We start from the raw sequence: 18002 nt of genomic DNA, 5'->3' as shown, positions 1-18002 counted from the left end.
AGCAGTAGATTTTGAACCTTTCCACCTTCCAACGCCCAAAGAAAAGACAGACAGGCGGACAGACAGACACCGGCTCGATTCTAATAACGTTTTGTGTTTACACAAAACCTTAAAAAATCATAAAAAATTATTGGTAGCGAATGAAGGGATTTTGACGATAGCGGAGTCTGTAACATCAGATGGTGCACTGGATCCGGCTGCTGGTCACTCTTCTTAGTGCCCTGATTAGCCCCCAATGGAACTGGCAAGCATCGGTTTATTCCATGACACTCCATAAGTACTGCCTCTATGTACAATTTATTTAGTTCTTTGCCACCACCCGACACGGTTTTCCCCCGAAAGTGCTGATGAAAGATTAGTTACTCCATTATCTATTTCTCTATGCGAAACTAGCTTATTGAAGTTTCTGTTATGCACTTTGGTGGAACGATTATTGTTTAGCACGAACATTTTCGATAAAAAGTTATGAAATCATTAAAAAATCTCAAAGGGCATTCTTTCTAATTAGGACGAATCAATACAGTTCAGTTCATGGTAGGTCGATATACTAACAAATTTAATCAAATGTGCAAATCATTCCATCAGCGTGAAGTACAACACCATGAAGAAATACCACATGTAAAGGAAGTTACCTTTTTCTTTACTAAAAATCTGAAATTAATGCTCACTTCAAATGAACAATCAAAAACACCAGTCGTACTCTAGAATCTATTCTGTATTTTTTGCAATTACAATTTCTCTATTTTCAAATGTATCCCAAACTTTGGTGATAAAACTGGTCTCCTTACTGCGAAAACCATTGGAATCGGGGTTTTTGCACATGGTTTTAATCGATAGTTTTTCAAAAGTGTAATTAATCCGATTCTCGATTGCATTCGTCCAAATCGCAATCCTATACAGTTACGTGGGCCTTCACCGAATCCCAAAAATGACATGGGGTGCCGAGATTTCATCTGTTCTGGTGTAAATCGATCCGGATCAAAAACATCTGGATTAGGGAAAATTTCCGGATCACGATGAATACTAAAAACTGGAATAAAAACGGATGTGCCTTTTTCAAGAATTATTTTCGTTCCAGGAACGCGATAATCCTTAAATGGTTGGCGTATTAGATTAACAACCGGCGGATATTTCCGAAGGGATTCTGAAAATAGAAATAGTGAGTTTTAATAAAAGATGTCGGCAATAATTATTTTTACGATTAATTTTGTATTTATAAGTTGTAATGTTAAGTCCGAATCCAAATTTTCCACAAATTAGGAGTATGAGCCTTGATTAATGTGTAATTCATGTCAAGGTGTAGTGGTGCATGCCAAATTTTATATATACAACCACACCTACCAACCATCTACCATGGTTACCTGAAATGCGCCTAAGCTCCTCCAGGATTCCAACAAGTACCAAGCGACCCTTCGTCGGTTAACTTGGAAGAGTAGCCAGCAATGCTATTGTCGCCCTTTCTTAATGCATTAGCTATCCACTGCCACTTCCGCCTCCTGATGACACGGCATACGGACTGTGCACCGAACAAGTTCTTCGTTGTAATTGTGTCAGCCTCTAACCATACGTCGCAGCATATAGTAACATAGAAAGAACATTAACACAGAACAGGCTCCACTTGTTGAGGTAATTGCATTTACGGGTTTTAGACAAGGCAACGAAAGCAGATCCAGTGCTGTGCAGAACCACCGTTGGCAGAAACAAAATTTTCCAACATATGCAAATTGATCGACGCCTTCGGAGAGTACGTTGACCCATCAGCCTGAGAACCTTAGTTTTGTTAGTGTTTGTTTTTAGTCCAATTCTACCTGACCCTCCTTCCAAATTCAGAGCCATTTGTCCAAAGTCAATAACTCGGTGAGAGAGCAAACAAATATAATAAGGTGTTACGAGAAAGATGTTATCGTCCATGGAACTTTCCCAAGACCTCTAGACAATGCAGCATGAAGAACGCCACCGACAACAAGAAGAAATAATATCGGTGGCAAGTCAAAACCCTGCCGAACTCCACTTTCAACTTCAAATTCCAGATATTTTGCCGAACCATACGTCGATCTGATAATAGATGTTAGTTTTTCCGGAATACCCCTCCTGTGTAAAGTACGCCACAGACACTCACGCTGAAACGAAGAGCTAAACTCTGCGCACTTTTTCAAAATGCCCCATTGGATGTTCATGTGGTTACTACCAGAGAATCCGAAGCGGAAGCCAATCTGCTCCCTGTCGATCAAGCTTTCGTCGATGAGGAGTCGATTGTCAACGTTCTTTATAGAACCACCAAAAGATTTGCGACCATATCTTGTGTAGATGGGACTGAAACCTCCATGACGCTTAGGAGTTAGGTAAGGAAATAGTCAGTCTCACTATGCGTCCGATTCAGCCACGCCCCTAAGTTGCAAGTGAGCTGCCCAGTCCATCTGCTACTTGTCTCATTTTGCCAAGAGAGTTGTCACTTATTTATTGTTGTGGTTCTTCACGAGCAACCACCCCTTTTGGCTTTTCTCATCACTTTGGAAAAATTATGTGTGTCGTCAGTTTAAATCGTAGTAAAGACAATTAGCTATGACACCAAAATTATATAACAGTAGGACTAAATAGTTAGGATAAGTGTTTATAGATGACTCTAATGTCAGCAAGGAGATCTTGCCAAAGGCGCAAAATAGTTTTCTAGCAAATTTTTTTCATGTCTTTCTGCTATATTCCGTAGGATATAAAAAGGCCTTAGGTTTGCTCACGGAGTCAGTCTAATTCAAGAGTTAAAACAAATCGTGTCTGTTATGATTACGCCTCGGGTTGAACGTACAGCAAGTAATGTAACAAGTGACTGTACTCGTTACGCCTACCAGTCTTAGAACCACCATTAGCCGAATTAAGGTCAAAACTCCTGCTGCAGCCTTGTCCGCTGGTGCTTTGATTTGTTCAAAAAAGTGCACCTTCGGACCAAACATCATTCCAAGGTATGTAAGCGTTGGTTTTAATTTAATTATCGAAACGCCGATCAATATGGAATCCAGGATCTGGATTCTCTTATTAGTCAGGATAACTACTTTGGTTTGTTTCCAGTACAAGTTTGAAACTATGAGTGTCATCCATCTGCTATCCCGCATAAATATGCCAAGTCTGCAGTACGTTAAGCGTCTGATGCGCTTTGCTTCCGTCTTGTATAAAGTTTTTTTCTAATGAAAGTCAGAAGTCGGACTTGCTCTTCTTTTCTGGTAGAGATATTGCGTCTCTATCGCTAGAAGATTTAGAGGGATTATTTCCGCTATGACACACCGTGCCTCATCCAATATTGATTGGCATGCCGGACTCAACCTTCTTCGGTTCACAACATTGTCCAAAGCATTCGCTCAGATAAGAACCACCACCATGTGCGAATTTCATTGTCTATGAAATAAGAGACTGTATTTTGACAATCTGATATAAGATTTTGTCTTTTGTGGATATAATCTAGCTCTTATTACCTTCTTTCGACCATTATCTAAATACCACTTGAAACTTAACTTGCCATTAACTGTGGTCCTCGAGCCGTGGGTTCCTATTTCGGGAAAGATGGCGTGGTAGTCGCTGCAGTTGTAGTTTAACTCACTTTCACTTGCCACATAGTAATTTGCAATTGGTAAAATTAAATCTTCGTTTAAAATCCGGTACAAATGTCTTTCCGCTATTTGACTCCGACCGGGTTTTCGCATGTCCCCAAATTTCTCGTTCTAACCTCAATTGCTTCTTTTTGGCTACCTGCATCCATTTAACTTGAGTGTCAAGTCTGATGCAGCTCATACAATCACCACGCTGTGCAAGTTCAGGATCAAACTGTCATCACCGTCATCAACTGTGCGACAACAAGTATCCAGATATCACGTTTTCACGCAAAGGTCCACAAATTCGATATTCCTCGATGCTTCCTGGCGCCCTGTTATACGCAATTGTCCATCTCAGGCAGGGTTTTGACTCGTCTTATTTCTATAACATGTATATAGACTTTCCGGGCTTACGGAGGATTGTTCTCACGAAAGCGTCTAAGAATTGATAATTTTTCCTGCTTAGAACCCAGGTCTTGGGGGAATACATGAGGACTGGTGAGATCATTGGCTTGTCCAGTAGAAATGTTGACCCTATGGTGAGAGTTTTTTTTTACCTGAAGTAGGCTCTGTTGGCTGCTAGCAACCGTGCGTAGATTTCGCCGTCGTAGCTGTTATCGGTTATGATTTTCGACCTTGGATAGGAGAAGTTATCATTAGTCTTAAAGTTGTATTTTCCTATCTTAATTCTTCTCATTTGACCAGTGCTACTTGATGTAGTTACTTCTATGGTTTGTAGTGTAGACGTTGCTACCATGCACTTCGTCTTAGCTGTGCTAATGCGAAGGTAGATTAAACATATTGGGCACCTCTACCCATAATGTCAACATCGTCAGCATAAGCCAGTAGTTGAGTGGACTTGAAGAAGATGGTGCCTCCGGCATTTACCTCAGCACCACCGATGACTTTTTTCAGGGCCAGATTAACAAGGCTCCATGATAGGGCATTCCTTTCTCTTAGGCCGTCGTTGATGTTGAATAGACTGGAGGGTGATTCTGCTGGTTTTGTTGAGCATCATACTTTGATTAGCCTAGTCAGTCTTATCAATTTCGTTGGAATAACGCTGTGCTGTCATAACGGTCCTGAAGTCAATAAAAATATAGTGCAACTGATGTACATATTCCATTAGTTTCTCGATCGTTTGGAGCAGAGAAAAAATCTGATCTGTTGCTGACTTACGTGGTATAGGCCGATGATGTTCTGGGCATATGACGAAATAGCGGAGAATATTTTGTCGATGATACTCAGCAACATGATCCTCCGCCTTCCATCAGCTCCTGGCGACTTATAATTTTTTTCATGCTTGGTGGTGGCAACATTTGCCTGTCGTCGAATCTTGAGACAGTCAACTTGCCGTTCACTCCAATATACCTATATGGTTGAAAATCAAATTTTGCTCTTTTGGCTCGGCGGGATGAGCATCGAGGTGTATAAGCCTTCATCTTGTCGGCTTATTAGTAAAAGTTCTGCACCTGACCTGTTGTTTCTCCCAGGCTTCATTTTTCTGTGTGTGAATTTGCGTCTCTGCTCGTCAAAGTAATTATGCTAGAGTGAAGTTTGACTTTAAATGATATAAAACAAAAATAAAATGCTGAGATCAGGGAAAGAGATAAATAGAGTATAGTTGGAGTTATTCTATAATACTATGCTAAATCCTACCTGATCACTCTTAGGGACAGGCCCCGCGACAGGTCGACCAAGAAAATGCATAGAATGTCGTTACAAACATAATTATCGGATTGAGTCACAAGCCTCGGAGAAATCCTAGGGCGTCCACCTCAGTCGACGCGGCAGGACGGGCCCCGGTCCTGTCGAGAAATGGGCAAGGGTTCTTGACGCATGGACGGCGTCAGGACGTAAGCAAGTTAGTCCGCACACAACGAACAAAACAAATACGTGTCTGCATGCTAAATGTTGGTACCCTAACTGGAAAGATGGAGGAACTCGCAAGAGCCCTTCGGAAAAGGTGCACTGACATCTGCGCTCTGCAAGAAACCCGATGGTTTGGTGCCAATAGCTGCGACATTGAACGCGAACGCGGTAAAAATGGCTACAAACTTCTCTATTTTGGTAACCCACACACTCAATATGGTGTTGGCATTGCCATCTCAGAGGGTTTCCGTGATGCTATTAAAGGAGTCGAACGATTTGATGATCGGCTGATGAAGCTCACCATTATATCAGCTAATCGCACTATTCACTTCTTCACCGCGTATGCACCACAGACAGGTCGACCTGATGCCGAGAAAGATGCCTTCTGGCAACTTCTCGATGAAAACACTTGTCACGTGCCTGCTGACGATTACATAATCATTGCCGACGACCTTAATGGTGAAAAGGCAGACGGTAACAGGTGCCATGGGGGAAAGGGGTTCGGAGCGCGCAATGAAGGTGGCGAGTGTATAATCGATTTTGCGGACACCCATGACCTTGTACTTATGAATACATGGTTCATCAAACGATTGTCTCATCTTCCCACATTTTATAGTGGGAACAATAAAACGCAAATCGACTATATTCTCATAAGAAGCCAACATTTTACCACTGTCACTGATTGCAAAGTCGTTCCCTATGAGACCATCGCACCTCAACATCGGCCGTTGATTGCCGCCCTGCGAATTAAGCCACCGATAAAACAGCGTGAGGAACGCACTGGCCCGCCACGCATTAAATGGTGGCGATTTGGTGAGAAGAAAGAAGAAACGGTCTCACTCATACGATTGCCAACCATTACGAATGTGGAAGAATTGTGGAACAGACTTGGAACACAAAGCGGCCTCTGCAACCCTCAGGGTCACCAAGCCGGGTAAGCGGTACATCAACCGAGATACTTGGCTTTGAAATGATGATGTTGAAATGAAGGTCCGTGAAAAGAAACGCCTCAACCACAAATTTCTCGACGATAAAACGCCTGCTAATTGCCAAATTTATAAGAATGCCAACCGGGAAGCAAAGAAAGCGGTCGCTGTCACCCGAGCGAACCATTTCAAAAATCTTTACGATAAACTGGACACTCGGGATGGCGAGAGAGATCTGTATCGACTTGCTAAAAGCCGTGATGAACGCACACAGGATATCGAACACTTCTGTTGTGTTAATGACAAGAACGGTACTTTGCTTACCAACCGTCGCAACGGATAGGTGGCGAGAATACTTCGAGCAGATTTCAACTGAAGAATTTGCTCATCCTCCACTTCCACAATCATTGCCGACATCTGGACCAGTTCCACCTGTCAGCGCAACTGAAGTCGAGGAGGCAATAAAACAAATGAAATCGAGGAAAGCAACAGGACCTGACGACATCGCATCTGAGCTCTGGAAAGCGAAGAGCTGGGACCCAAGACTGTGGCTCAGTGAATTCTTTAACCGAGTTAAAGTCAGGAAGGAAGAACACCATCTGACTGGCAAGAAAGTACCACTGTTCCAATATAGAAAAAAAGGGTAGCTCAGCAGAATGTTCAAATTACCGTCCGATCCGGTTACTTTCCCATACCATGAAGAGTTTTGAACGCATTCTTGAAAACCGTATTCGCGAAATCGTTGAAATAACCGTGAATCAAGCCGGATTTGTCAAGAACTGCGGAACTACTGACGGAATACACACTGCGCGGTTACTCATGGAGAAACACCGTGAGAAGCATCGCCCTCTTTACATTGCCTTTCTGGATCTAGAGAAAGCGTTTGGCCGTATACCACACGAACTCATCTGGTATGCTTCGCGACAACACTTCGTGCCGGAAGAACTCGTGCGCTGGGTTCAATTGCTCTATCACGATCCGAAAAGTAAAGTTCAAAGTATGGCGGGTGTATCAAAACCGCTTCGTGTCTCTGTTGGAGTTCATCAAGGAAGTGCCCTCTCACCACTCCTCTTTGTCCTTGTTATGGACACCGTCACACGGGATATCCAACGTCCAGCGCCCTACACACTGCTTTATGCAGATGATGTTTTCCTAGCCTCTGAGAGCAAAAATGATCTCGAGCAACTTGTTCAAAAATGGAATGATCGCCTCATGCAACACGGTCTCAGATTGAATTTAAACAAATCTGAATTTTTGACGACCGATCCCCATGAAACAGGCACAATCACTGTCAGCGGCAGTGATCTGCCCAGAACTGAGCGATTTAAATACCTCGGGTCAACGCTATCAACCAATGGAGAACTGCGTTATGAAATTGCTTCACGCATTAACGCAACCTGGATGAAGTGGCGTTCCACAACTGGTGTCCTTTGTGATCGACGTATCAAGGAACGTCTCAAATCTAAAATTTACCGCAATGTCGTCCGTCCAAGCGCTCTCTATGGTTCTGAGTGTTGGCCGACCATAAAAGCCAATGAACGGCGTCTTACGGTAATGGAGACGAAGATGCTACGTTGGACTAGTGGCGTCACACGTTTAGATCACATCCGAAATGAGGATATCCGCGATCATTATCGGGTTGCACCGTTCGTGGAAAAGTTTCGAGAGAGGTGTCTTCGATGGTATGGTCACGCAATTCGTGCAAACGAAAATTCACTTGCCAAGATTGGTCTGAACATCGAAGTCGATGGTAAACGACCAAAAGGCAGACCTAAGCAACGGTGGCTTGATACGCTGGATGGGGATTTGAAAGCCTCGAGATTGCGCCCAGATCAGGCATTCGATAGAGCCAAATGGCGAAGCCGATCACGACGAGCCGACCCCGCTTGTGAACGGGACAAAGGCTGAAGAAAAAGAAGATTAACATGGAATTTATTACTCTTTGTAGAATTATACTTTTTTTCTACCACTTAAAAATAAGTTTAAAAAAACTGATTACAATTTTATGGAATAAAAAGAAGAATTTTGGTCCGCGCCTGGAATACTGAATTCGGTGATTGTTTCAGGGCAAAAGGATCTGAATTTGGTCTTCACCCGTCCGTCGTGTAATTCACATACGCCATAGGAAGCGGAACTTCGCCCAGGCACCTGCCCGTATTGCCTAGCCTACTACCATCTCCAATTCTGACTTCGTTGAGTTCACCAGGAAATCTCAAGAATTCCTGCAGACGTTCAAATCAATGGTCAGTATCTTGACATCCATCAATGGACGTTAAGATAATCAAGTTGAATATCTACTCACACGCACCGTCCTTTCGTAATTTCAACCTCTTCCAGACTAACCGACCACTGGCCAACTCTCAGAACCGCAAGACCTCCTTATTTCCGAAAAATTCTTAGCTACAAAATACACCCACCTCCCGACACTTTCAAATCAATTGAAGCCCCCCTCATCTCCTTCGAATCCCAATCAACCTTGGTCTTCGTTGCCCCCGTCTACTGACTTAACCAATCCCTCGACACACGCGACTTTATCCGAATCAAGTTTTTTTGCGCCTCTCAACCCCGCCCTCCCGGAAAGCAGGGGTTCTTATTTATCGGTGGAGACCTCAACGTCAGGCACTCGTCCTGGTTTGATGCACCATCGAACCAGCAGGGGAAACAACTCCAGCGTTTCCTCACAACATCCCATCCCCCCATCAACCTATCCCATTTCAGCCCGGCCCTTTCAATCTTCAACAAAGGCTACTATCATTGCTACCTTGACCATTTCCTCATTAGCAGTAGCATAACTGTTATTCCCAACCGAAACACCTTTCCCTTCCTCGAAACAATCCCTGGCATCCATGACCATGGCGCCTTAATTCTTGACATCAAGCTCCCGGACGGAGTCATTCACCCTCAGTCCCCGACTTCCAGCGCGCAAACTGGAAACGCATCAATCTGGCCCTCAAATCTAAATTTCAACTCCTCCTACTCCCATCCAGCAGTACAGTTTCAAACGACACCATCCATCAAACAATTCCTCAATACACTGAAACAATTCAGCAAGTATGTGATGAACTGATCCCATCCCGTCTCTTAAATTCCCACAACCTCATTATCGTTCTTGATGATATCCCCAACGATATCAATTACAAAAAGACCCTCAAACGGAAACTATTTAGAAATAGATACTCTCCGCAATCCTCTCACATACTTTCTGAAATTCGTGAACTGGGCAATTCCATCTGCGAAAGGGTCTTGGCTCTCTACATCAAATATCTCCCCCACCGTCTGAACTCAACCCTGGTACATATAGGGAACTCAGAAAACCTGCCCGCGTTTAAACAAATCAGTCAAACAAAACGCGACCCTATCCCAAAATATCCCTCCCACAGAAAAAGCGAACGTCCTCGCAGACCCACTTTCTTCAAGTACACCACCACACCCTTCACTTCCGTGAACCATGTTTTGACAACGAAGTAAGTGGAAAAATCTGCCAACTTCTTTCATTCCCTTCCTTTCACATCTCGTAGCCTACCCGAAATTTCTTCAGCCAAACACCCTCCGACGCTAGTCGCGTGAAAGTATTTTCCCCGCCCCACTTCAGAACAGAAAAAATCGGTTGGACATGACAAAATCCCCTCCATCGTCCTAAAGAAATGCGCTTCTAGCATTGCTGACATCATGTACTCTATGATCAACCAATGCCTAATCAATGCCCACTTCTCAACAGATTAAAAGAGTGCTCGGATAGTTCCAATCCGAAAAACGAACCAGAATCTTCTAAACACCGATAGCTACAGGCTTACCTCGATCCTATCATCATCATCTTCCAGGACCTTCGAGCGAACCAAAAAAGCTATCATTCACGGTTCAATGTCTGTCTGTCAGTCTCTCTGTCTGTCTGTCAGCTACACCTGACTAGCTCGGAAACGGTTGAACGGATTGTCACAAAATTTGATGACAAGATGTGGTCTGTGTATCCTTTTATATGCAGCGAGTGTCGCCATTTTGTGTTAAGTTTGAAGCGGAGTTCCCCACACATGCGAAAGGGGGTGTAATTTTTTTCGCCGAATATGGTAATGGGGGACGGATCAAATGAAAGTGCTTGATTAATCCTTTCCAAAACTGATATTAGGTGAAATAGGGCTCGAAACTAAAAAATCTGGAGAAAATCGCAGTGATGCAACTATATGAAATCTAGATCTCAAAATACATCCTATCTCATGATAGTATATTATTGACTTGTTGTAGAAATTTGTCGGGTATAAAGGTTTTGTACTCATCTTATGTGAGAAACTTTCTGCGCACATTTTGCCATTCGTATATGGCTAAAAACCCAAAATATTCTTTCAAATTTTGTTCGAACAAAAATATCTACGTACAGAGGTATATACTATGTTCACCCTTAACAAACAAACATTGCCTATTACTGAATACTGTACTTATAGGGCTCAACGGTTAACCGTTTTGTCGCCTGACCGCGGCAGCAAACCGCCAAACGTAGTTGGCTGCGGCGAAACATGGTTGAAATGACCGGCGTTTGTCCAACCGCATAATAGGGCGGTTAGATTCCTAAAAAACGCACAATCGATTCACATATGAAGTGGACGCCATCATCATATATCATCGCCATATCAAAAATTCTTACTATTGAAGAACAGGTTGTTTTACCGAAGTTATATTAATTAGCTATATACAAGAGTATCAAACTCCATTCCCCGATTTTAGGCGTTATAACTTTTCAAGGAGGCTGGCTAACGCAACTTGAGGGAGATGATCTCCCCTTTCTTCCCTTGTTCCCTCCTTTAGCCTTACGGAGTTGCGGTTAGAATTTAAACCCACCCGTTTTCACATCAGGGTAGACCAACTTTGAGGTGCCATAACCTTTTGAGGGTGAAAACCGCTGCAATTCTTCAAATGGTAATAAAGGGGTTTGATGTCGCGGTTAGTCGGGAGTTGCGGTAGCAATGACTGCCGGTTGTTCAGCCGGCTATTCGTAGGATGAACTAAAACTTCTAAAATTTGTTATACACTATTAGTAAGTTTATTCGAGCAGATATTGAAATGACCCGTATTTTGAAGCCTAGATTTCATCTAAGCGCACCACCCTGATTTTTTTCGGATTTCTGGGTTGGGTAGCTTCCGAAAATGAGTCCTCCTCCTCACTTTAAGTGTATACATTTTGGCTTCTTACTCGCGCACTTTACACTTCACATCAAAACTAATATCAGATTCGGAAAGTACTAATCGAGGCCTTTCATTTCATATCCCATATGGCTATATTCGAAGAAAAAAGTTGTACATGTATGGGTAGCTGGGCCACTGTATGCGTGGGATTTCATAGTCCGCATGAGTCCACCAAATTTCGATTGGATCGGTTTAACCGTTTTCGAGAAAAGTGCGTGTGACAGACAGACAGACAGTGAATCTATTTTAATAAGGCTTTGTATAAAAAATTCTGGGAAGATGTAGACTCTTAATAAATGGAATTTCGATATTTCACCCGAATGTCGTTCTCTATGCCGGTGCAAAATTTAGTACACGTGGGTTTTTCAGTCGATTTCCGAAAATTGGTAATATTATTAGCAAGTTTATTTGAGCAGATATCGGAATGGGACATATTTTGACGTCCAGTTTCACCTAAGCGCACCTTCCTGATTTTTTCGAATTTTTGGGTTCGGTAGTTTCTGAAAATGAGCCCTCCCTTCAAGTGTATACATTTTGACTCCTTACTCGCGCACTTTGCAATTCACGTCAAAACTAATATCAGATACGAAAAGTACTAATTGAGGCCTTTCATTTGATACTCGACGTGACTACATTCGACGAAAAAAAATGTACATGTATGGGGAGGCCCCTTCTGAACTGCACGTAAATTTATATCACTCACTGTATGCGTGGGATTTCATAGTTCCCACAGACAGTGAATCGATTTTATTAAGATTTTGTGTAAAACGAATAGTGAAATCCAATAGCTTTGTCATCCACAGTTATCCACCAGCAATTTTTACGTCAACATGTAGCCTCATATGTCAGCTATACAATACAACAAGAATCACTACCGGATCGAGTGCGATAATATAACAAAATATCTTCTCTAAAATAGAATAATTTTTTTACAAAACAGCGCGTGTTTAAAGCTCTGTTGCTTTATGTAGGCTCGTGACTTGTTATGTTACTTGCTTTGCGTAAACTCGCAATGCAGTGATTGCGTGGCACTAGACAGAAGCTCATTCTATAACTTTAATATAAGCGTTTATTTTACAATAAATTACACAACCATATTGTACAATTAATTACAGAAAAAATCCTTCAACTGACTAATTCAAATTCTCTACCTCTATCTGCCACGCACTATTCCAATGTGTCCATAAAAGATGGTATCAACCCGTTGACCTCCGCTAGCCTACTGAATAATACCCCATCCGAGGGACAAGTTCCCCACGCAACATCGGATGCGCTACGGAGTTCTGGCGTTTATCCTACAGTCGCTGCATTAGCACCACCGCACGCTTCCTCCTGTGTATCATCGACGCCCGCCACCGCTGAACCGCAGGCCTTTCCCACCTCATGTCGTCCGAGTGACCCCCAATTGAACGTCGCCTCGTCACCGAAACAGCCGTTCGTGTCAAGGCTAGCGTACTCCACTACGCCCGACGAAATTCTGGCCTATATCAGAAGCAAAACCAACTCAACTTTGTCACCTCTTTCCTGTGTGAAGCTGACGAAATTCTGGCCTATATCAGAAGCAAAACCAACTCAACTTTGGCACCTCTTTCCTGTATGAAGCTGACGAAGGATGGCTCTTCTGACCGAATGATGAGTTCCTCAAAGTGACATATCCGCATGACTTCGATGCTATCGTCCAATCTTCCTTTTAGCCACAGGGGGTCTTCGTTAAGCCTTATCAGAGGTCTAATAATAATAATAATAATAATCGTTGGCGCAACAATCCATGTTGGATCAGGGCCTTGAAGGGTGTTAGAGCACTTCATTCAAGACCGTAACGGTACACTAGCAGGCAATGTGGTCAGCATTGCGTCGAGATTATTACCCTGATTTGACTCAGGTACTCATTCACAAGCTGAGTCGACTGGTGTCCGACGTCAAATCACGATACAAATTCCACTGCCACCAGCGAGATTTGAACCGCGACCTTCCGTACGACAGCCTTGCGCTCTAACCACTCAGCTATCCGGACTAGAGGTCTAAGCTTCGTGGAAATTTCCGGCCCGCCCGCCTGCCCCGCCGAACTTGAATGATTCCAATAACTATACGCTATTTTATCAAGATGTAAGGGGTCTAAGGACCAAGCTGTCGGATTTCAAACTGTCTGCCTTAGCATTCCAGCATGATGTCATCTGCATTTCTGAAACCTGGCTGGATGACAGGATTTTAGATTCTGAGCTCCTCGGAGGTTACTCTGCCTTTCGTTGTGACAGAGACTGCGTTGTGCTTGGCAAGACAACTGGCGGAGGTGCCCTAATAGCTGTTAAGTCCCCTCTCCGTGCCGAAATCATCTTTTCCTCCTTCTCCTCCTCCTACGATTCTGTTACCATACGTGTTCTTCCGCCAAACGGATGTCCCTTTATCATATCGTGTGTATATTTTCCCTGCCTAAGCCCGCCTTCTCTGTACGAGGATTTCTTTGACAGATTATTAGAGGCCCTAATCGTTTTGTTTCCCTCACATCCTTTCATCCTCTGTGGTGACTTTTGTGGCGCGGCAGGAACGATAGATGGCGCGCCGAACTCTCCACTTTTTAGAACTCGCCATGGGAGTGGAGGACTAGCGGTGAGAAAGTGCCGTTGGTTGGGACAGGAAAAGACCGCATGGAAATAAGCCGGTCACTTCTGTCGCAACCATCAAGAGGTACAGGCGGCTTCCCACGCGGCCGAGTAAAAAAACATTCACCGTTCATCGTGTATTTAAATTAAATTCAATTCAAATTCAAAGTAATAAAGGAGTGCATTAAAGATTACGACTTAAGTGGATTTCTTTTCGTACGTGTCCTAGCGGTGAAGTTTGTTCGTAAAGAGAACCAGAATACAGTGCGTAGAACGTGGAGCTTTCTCAAGTAGAGTTGGCTACATCTTTTGAATATTACCGGCAGCCTAAAGAGCTACAGTTGTACGAGCTACGTACGAGTACTATCCAAAGGAGCCGCAGTGTTCCAGTTTGGCGACTGAAATTCAATCAAACAAAAGTGACAGTATTTAAAACAAAAGTTTAATCTTCCTATGCTCTCTTGGCCCATTGCTCCTGGCCTTCTCTCCGTCCCTAATAACTCGACCCACCCTTCCCTTCCTCTATCCACTTTCATGTACACCTGTGGCGCCCTCCGATTTAACCTTTCTTGAAACCACTTAGATCGCACTCTTGACCTTGTCCTCTCTAACCTTCCTGTACGTTATCTTTCCCAATCCCTTCATGCTCCGTCTTACGTTGCCCCTGACGCCCATCATCCTGCTCTCGAGTTCGATGTTCAGATATCCCGACTCCACTCTCCTGTCGCTCGTAAGCCTACCAAGTTCAACTTTCGTAAGGCGAACTTCGAAGGTCTGAACTCAGCCCTGGCGTCAATCAACTGGGTCCAATTGCTCTCTCCATTTACGTGTGACCAAGCACTCAACACTTTCTATACCATTTTATCTTATTCCTTGTTACGTTCCCTCCTCTCCTAAGTGCTTACGCTCTTACCCCGTCTAGTTCACCACTGAAATTCACAAAAAACTACGTCAAAAACAGACTGCGAGAAAGAAGTTCCTGTCTTCTTGAAACGTTGCTGACTTAGTTTTTTTTTTCAAATCCCTTCGTTCCTCGGTCAAATCACTAATACGTAAGTCCAGAAACGAATATTTGTCCAGCGTTGATGACTCACTAAAGCGCGGAAATCTAAAACCTTTCTAGTCCCCCATTCGCAACTCCCGCTGCCCTGCCCAGTTATCCCTCCGTCCATTAAATTCTCTGGCTTCTCAGCGGACTCCCCCCAACTATCTTGTGATTTACTCTGCTGCTACTTTTCGTCAGTCTATGTTCCTCCCCCCCTATCCCTGCCATGAGAGGCGGACACATTGACAGGGAATCGATTTTAATATTTTTTTTACAGGAAACCTTAAAAACGTTAAAAGTTGTTTACATATATCAAGAAATATGGATTGGTTAGAAACCGTAAAGCCGTCATCGCCTGACATTTTTTTAAAGTTTGGGTGCTAAGTCCTAAACGAAGGGTCTGTGGACCAAAAAAGAGGGAGTAAGTTGTTCCCCATTTGGCCGGTCCGGCATCAAGTTGATGCGGACTTAGGACCCTACAATTCTCAAAAGAATATTTTCAGCTCTGGCCAAGCTTTGGTCAATAGAATTGGCGGATTTGCGCTCAATATAATTCGTAGTCATGTTGTGTTCTGCGAGTTATATAAAGGAGCACTCAGCATCTACGAGCAGTTGTCATGTTGTGTTCTGCGAATTATATAAAGGAGCACTAAACATCTGCGAGCCGCTTCTTTCCCGCTGCTCCCAGGGCAGAGGGGAAGCAGCGTCTGACGATTTGCTTCTGCTCTGGTAAGAAACCGTAAAGCCATCATCGCCTGACATTTTTTTAATATACAGACTGCCACGATAATTCTTCTTGAAATTGTTGGACACTGATGGACTACAACAAATAATTCGCTTTTCAACAATCTAACTCAAGGGCTAATTGACTGATAGAAAAGAAACAGGTAAACTAAAAGTGAAAGTTTTTTTAACAAGTCTTATTCTTCGGAGTCAGAAACACCTGAAAGTGAAAGTAAGTAGAAGAAAGAGGTTAACTTATACTCACCACTAATAATTTGGTCCACATACACCATGTCTTTCACTGCCTCATAAGTAAGTTTCCCTTCGTATTTTGTAAGAACAGTTTCGATTTCTTGGCGTGCTTTCTCCTGAATATCTGGATTCAACGCGAGCTCATATAAGCTGAATAACATGGTAGTTGATGATGTTTCAAACCCAGCGATGAAAAACAAAAACGCTTGCGCCACAATCTCTCCAAAGGTTACTCGTCCTAATTTCTGAGAATGCTCGTCCAAAGCTACGCCATTTTTCAATTGAATCAGAAGGTCCATGAAGTCGTTTCGTCTGACGCTATTTTTCTCCCGGTAATCGATAGTTTCCCGTACCAATCCCATGAAAAAATCTTCAACTTCTTTCTGAAAAACCCTAACATGAAGCTTCTTCGCGAGGTTCGGATATTGAATCATGAGCAATTGACCCAGCGCTCCATGAAGCGGTTCATCAAATATTTTGGAACCGTAATTACGGAATTCGGAATTTGGATTTTTCAAGCTATTGCACTCTATCCCAAATGCACATGAACCTATAACGTCAGTAGTGAATCTGGCCAACAAGTCTCGCACCTCCAATTCTGATTCCGTCTCTAATATCTCCGATAATGTGGAATTGAATCTATCGGCAACATTGACTACAGTTGGGAACATGAATTTCATCTTTCCGGATGTGAACGTAGGTGACAGTTTTGTGCGTAAAGATTTCCATTTCTCACCGTCTAAAGAAAACATGTGTCCAGAAAGGCCGTCATCTTCCTCATTCACATACATTCCGCGTTCATGAAAATTACTGAAGTCTTTGACAAGAACATTTTGGATAAAATCAAGATCTGTTGCAATAACAACTGGAGTTCTGAAGAAGTAAGCCCCCATGAAAGGAACGCCAGGTTTCTTCTGCTTGTAAACTGGGTCCGTTGTGTCTTTGAAGTGCACTTGTCGCATAGGTAAATTGCCAAAAGGAATGGTGGGTTCTACGTATGCTGCTCCACGATCCTTCCAATATGCATATCGCTTTTTAAATGAAATCAGGACGAGCGAAATTAATCCAATCACAAAACACAAAACTATCGACAGATTATCCATTTTTAACGCAGATAAATTGATTAAGCGTCAATATAATATCCACGATTTTGTCTAAATAAACTTCCAATTTCGCGTCTTTGTTAGCCAATACCAATAACTCTCAAAATACCTGAATGTACTGAATATACACGATTGCCCGTACGTCGCTCATACCTGTTTTAGTAGCTTTTGTATATAATCAAACTCGTGAAGAGAGAGCTTTGCTTCGATAATCTCGAATTGCCTGGTCACCTCAATTTCGATTCACACATATATTGATCAATCTACAGTAGAACCAGTTTTGATTTGTTTTTGTTTATATTTGCAATAGGCTTCCTAGAATTTATGCAGGAAGAAATTCCACTAGACAAGGACCTTAAAAACTAATTTTCAAAGTGCGTACATATCTACATACGAAGAGTTCTGAGATCTGGATTACGCACCGAATCTCAAATCCCAAGATAAAGTGCGTTTTGAACCATTGACCATGAAAATAAATAAATAGAACTAGTACTAATGTATAAAGGCAAAAGTCCAGGTCATGTGCGGTAATTATCTGTAATTATCTTATCAGTTTGGATAAGAAGTTAAGGGGGTCATCCCATATGTCGCACCCGCGGAATCGAGTTTTTTTTAACATCAATTGTATCTAGATATAGTGTAGAATATATGGGCAAAGTGATTTTTTGATATTCGGAGTCGTTCGGAAATTATATATTATACGTGGTAACACCGCATAATTACAC

General features: G+C 42.8%; 1 protein-coding gene across 1 annotated transcript; it reads right to left on the bottom strand.

Annotated features, from left to right (window-relative positions):
* Nucleotides 1-697: 697 nt before the first annotated feature.
* LOC119661683 (cytochrome P450 6A1-like) lies at nt 698-17410 on the bottom strand. The gene is made up of 2 exons (XM_038071126.1): nt 16188-17410; nt 698-1144 (listed from the first exon to the last, which is right to left on the bottom strand). Exons 1-2 carry the CDS (start codon nt 17275-17277, stop codon nt 729-731), a joined length of 1506 nt encoding a protein of 501 aa, XP_037927054.1. The 5' UTR covers nt 17278-17410; the 3' UTR covers nt 698-728.
* Nucleotides 17411-18002: the final 592 nt, after the last annotated feature.

Source organism: Hermetia illucens, chromosome 1, assembly GCF_905115235.1.
Source record: "Hermetia illucens chromosome 1, iHerIll2.2.curated.20191125, whole genome shotgun sequence".
NCBI classification, from domain to species: domain Eukaryota; kingdom Metazoa; phylum Arthropoda; class Insecta; order Diptera; family Stratiomyidae; genus Hermetia; species Hermetia illucens.
Note: the sequence above shows the minus strand (reverse complement) of the source record. Positions and strands in the feature narration are given on the sequence as shown.

Bases quoted from the DNA above. Each gene is read 5' to 3' on its own strand.
- LOC119661683 (XM_038071126.1), bottom strand. From the start codon at position 17,277: ATGGATAATCTGTCGATAGTTTTGTGTTTTGTGATTGGATTAATTTCG. The intron at 1,145-16,187 runs GTGAGTATAAGT...TTCTATTTTCAG, and splicing joins TGTGGACCAAATTATTAGTG to AATCCCTTCGGAAATATCCG.